We start from the raw sequence: 4,255 nt of genomic DNA, 5'->3' as shown, positions 1-4,255 counted from the left end.
TTTGCTCCTGCCGGCCGAGAGATCGGAAGCAGGAAGGCCCCCCTCCCCCCAGAACAACCATTTCCTGTCCACCAATTTCCTGAACTCCTGAATCCACTCGAGCGGAGCTATCAAGCTCGCGCTCGGTATCGCGCACTAGATGGCGCTCCCTAACCAACCGAAATTTGAATTGTTTCGGGGCGCGCACGCGTCACTAGCCGTTAGCTACGCCGTAGTGCTATTATATCGACCAAACGGAAATCGTGTTCAACGCAAAACGATGCCTGCCAAGGTGCTGGCCGCGGACGATTGGTTCGAGGTGTCCCTCGTCAAGCAAACCACTTCAACGATCACCTTCCGGTGGACGTTCCGCAACCCGCTCGATGTGCCTTACGACCTGTTCAAGATCGAGAAGTGCTACAGCGTGAAGCGCGACCGATGGCAAACGGTGCACTGGAGCACGGCGGCCACCTTGACGGTGCGTAACCTGGAGCAGAACCTGTGCTACTCGTTCCGGGCCAGCGTCCTCCATCAGCCGACGGATGGGGCCTTTCAGTACGTCTACCAGTCGCCCATCTTCAAGGCCTGCACCTGCACCCTGCCGAACGTGTCCACGATGGGTATCTACAGGGCGGTGAAGAAGTGTCAACCAACTCTCGTCCGACGGTTGCTGTACGCGGCCCCCGAGCTCGTTAACGTCCCGGTACACGGTGAAACCTTCCTCTACCTGGCAGTCCGCAGTGGCAGTTTGGAGCTGGTAAATGCTCTGCTCGATTCCGGCGCGAACATCGATCTCGGCGTGCCGGACACGAACGTCACGCCACTGCACCTGGCAGTGTACGGGCGCAACCTGACGATCCTGCGACACCTCATCGAGCGGGGCGCCAATCTGCATGCCCAGAACTGCGTCGGAATGGGCATCGGCCACTACGCTATCGACACGGACGATCTGGCGATGGTAAAGTACGTACTCGGGCAGGGCATTAGTCTGGAGACGCGCGATCGGTGGTGCCACTGGACGCTGATCTTTCGGGCGCTGTACATGGGCGCATCGGTGGATATCGTGCGTCACCTGCTGGAGCGCAAATGCCGGTTGAAGGTGAAGGATCGGTTGCGGCTCACGCCGCTCTACTACGCTAACATGCTGGGCCAGGAGGAGATCATTCGATTGCTGCGCCGTCGGTTGAAGATTTAACGGAGAACAAGGCCAGCTTTCAAAGACATTCGCAGACTGATGAGTAACGTACTCCGCAATTATATAAGCCAAGAACTGAAGACGATTCATCGCTTTTCAACAATCCGCTGGAAAGTTTGATGTTCGGCACTACCAGATACCCGAGGGCATTAACAAAAAGTACTTTTTTCAATATTGAAACTATTCGAGAGACTGATTGAGTCCCATATTCTGTCTGTTGCTAACGCGATGGATTGAAGCTAGGATCACTACTAGGGTCCCTACTAGGGTGTGGTTGTAGTTATATAGTTTAGTTTAATACCAAAAGCCAGTTCCAACGACCCAAATGAAATGCCGCTGACGAATTCTTGAACAAACTAATAAAGTGATGAAGGTATAAAAGTTCCATTGGGGGGGCCTAGATAGAGTAGCAGAAGGCGCTTTCCTACTTCCGGTCAATGGAACGTTCGAAGAAGAAATGTGTTTGAAAGATGGATCGTGTAATTTATTACATGACCATTACGTTACGTTTAAACTATAGCCTTCACAGACCTTTTCTGAACCCCTGGTGGAACCCAACACGATGGACGACTTGTATGTGAAGGATATCCATCTTTATTTACAATTCACAAGATGTTTCGAGTCTACACTCGAGCACGCAGAAACACACTCGAAGCTAAGCGCGTCCGGTAGACTCCGTTTTTGCGTCAGGCCTAACCTACGAACGGTCCTATAACCTCCCAGAATGGATTTCACTGTCAATCGATGTTTTGTTTTGTGCCTGTGTTTGTGTGCATCTGTGTGGGTTGTTTTAAATAAAATTATAAGCCTAAAGTAATCGTACCGCTAATACTGCCTACCGCCCCGATGACGGGAACCGTTCAGTGGCGTTCACCGAACCAGAAGCGCAGGAACGACGGCCAGCAGAGCACCGGCGAGCATCGCCCTGCAGCTGGCGCCACTGGCTGGGACCATCGGAGGCTGCCAGCCGTCATCGTGGCTGTCTCCGTGATGGTCCGGGTGGTGGTGCGGTGATCGTTTGCTACGGGCGTTGCGCCCCTCCTCCGAGCTGTCATCTCGATTGCTCGGCTTCACGATGGACAGCTTGGTCGAGATCGGCTTATCGGCCGCTTGCTGTTGCTGTTCGCCACTACTCGCCATCCCGTCCAGCGGACTGATACCACCCGGTAGCAGTGGATTCGCGTACTCGGAAACCGGGGCCGGAACAGCGGCCACACCACGCGTTCCGTAGATGGCGACCGTGTCCGGCGCAAGGTAGTCCGCTATCGGTGGAACCTCCCCTCGGAATGGTCCGAACTGGGGAACCTCACGAACCAGTTGCTCCGTCTTGGAACCGCCAGACGGTGGCAAGGGTTCGGTGTGGGACGATTCGGAAGGACCGTTCAGCAGCGAGACATCGAGCACGGCCTTTCCATCAAAGGACACCACCGATCCATCGGTTCCGATTGGGGGCAGGTAGTATGGGTCCACTCGCTCATTGGCAGCCGCCAGTGTGTCTCGATCATCCACCACGTCGGCTGTTTCGTCTGGCAGGATCTCCACGTTGCGCCGTGTACTGCCGGTGGTTCCCGTTCCGGCCGGCTTCACGTGCGCCATTGCCATACTGTCCAGTGGCGACGGTATGAACATCGGCTCGAACGTCTGCTTGACCGGTTCGTCCTGATCGTGAATCATCAGGGCGTCGCTTTCGATCGCCTCATCAATATCATCATCCTGACGCCGCAGGAATCCGTGCGCCCGATTGTCCTCGAACTCGGCATCATAGTCATCCTTCCGGCGGTAGATCGGCTTGAAGCCGCTCTCAACCACCACCGAGCTCGGCATAAATCCATGGTTGGCGGCCAAGCCGTCGTACGATACCTTCTGCTCGGGCACATCGGAGAACGGAATCTTGAAGATCGGCTTGATGTTCGGTTTCAGCGAGTCCTTCACCGGCTTACCGGTGTGCCGTATCGGAAGTGTGATCGGCACCGGTTCGTTCTTCTTCAGGTTCACCGTCATCAGGTGGGGCGGCATGTCGGGCATGGTGAACGGGGGCCCTGCCGGTGAAGATCCCTGAAGCCCGCCGCCATGGCCGATCGGTTTCGGTGGCTTACCGACTAGCATTTCTACCGTCGGCTTCCGATACGGAGCCTTTATCTCGGACGGTTCACCCAGCAGCAGTATCGGAGCAATCGCCTTAATCGGCATTTTTTTCTTGGTGACAAACGGACGCATCAACGGAGCCACCGGCTTCTGGTAGTGGTTCACGATCATCGAGGGCTGCGGAATGACAAAGGGACGCGTTGGGCGACCACCACCCTGCACCGGGCGTCGCTCCATGCCGATCGGTCGGCGTACGGGAAGCTTCACGGGTCGGAACATAGGGCCACTATTCGGGGGGCGCAGATAGACCGGCAGTCCGGAAGACGACAGGATCGGTTTCACCGATCCCGGGTACGGTCCAGGTCCTGGGAATCGGTGACCACCGGGACCCGGTGGTCCCGGTGGACCAGGAGGGCCGTGTGGCCCGTGCACACCATGGACCACCACCACCGTCTGGTTACCGGCGATCGTCTGGTTGGCCTTTAGCTTCTCCTCCAACTCTTCCGCCGCCCGGATACCGTTCTCGATGATGCGCGTCATTTCCGGGTGCTCCTCCAGATTAATGTCGTACTGGTCCGGTTTCGTGTCCGGGTTCATCTTGTGGTGCTTGATCAAATCCATCTCGTGCTTTTGCAGAAAGTTCTCGTGCTGCTGCAGGAAGTTATCGGCCGGCAGAACCTTCGACTCGTGCCGGATCGATTCCTCCGCCGAGATACCCTCGCTCGGCTCGGCGTACACCTCGTCAATCTCACTCGGCTGCGCAACGTCGCACGAATCGAGCACGTTAATGCGCCAGCCCAGGTAACGGTGACTGTAGCACTGATAGTACACCGTATCCGGTGTGTCCGCATCCGGCGTCCAGGTGATGATGCCCGGTTCACCACTGTCACACTTTAGCGTTAGACTGCGCTGATAAGCTCCAAACGACGGGTACTCGTCCGCCGGTGGGCCATCCTGATTGGGGGTCCAGTTGCACAGACGACCCACGCCGGTCGG

At 56.5% G+C, this 4,255-nt stretch overlaps 2 protein-coding genes across 2 annotated transcripts; one reads left to right on the top strand and one right to left on the bottom strand.

Moving 5' to 3' along the window:
* Positions 1-259: 259 nt before the first annotated feature.
* LOC131214363 (putative ankyrin repeat protein RF_0381) lies at positions 260-1,496 on the top strand. The gene has a single exon (XM_058208744.1). The coding sequence runs from the start codon at positions 260-262 to the stop codon at positions 1,172-1,174; it is 915 nt and encodes a 304-aa protein (XP_058064727.1). The 3' UTR covers positions 1,175-1,496.
* A 452-nt stretch (positions 1,497-1,948) lies between these two features.
* On the bottom strand, positions 1,949-4,243 carry LOC131214364 (protein Skeletor, isoforms D/E-like; the record flags this gene model as incomplete). Its single annotated transcript, XM_058208745.1, has 2 exons — positions 1,949-3,624; positions 3,694-4,243. Coding segments are annotated over 2 exons (2,130 nt in total), but the record flags the coding sequence as incomplete, so codon positions are not given.
* Positions 4,244-4,255: the final 12 nt, after the last annotated feature.

Source organism: Anopheles bellator, unplaced genomic scaffold, assembly GCF_943735745.2.
Source record: "Anopheles bellator unplaced genomic scaffold, idAnoBellAS_SP24_06.2 scaffold00720_ctg1, whole genome shotgun sequence".
NCBI classification, from domain to species: domain Eukaryota; kingdom Metazoa; phylum Arthropoda; class Insecta; order Diptera; family Culicidae; genus Anopheles; species Anopheles bellator.
Note: the sequence above shows the minus strand (reverse complement) of the source record. Positions and strands in the feature narration are given on the sequence as shown.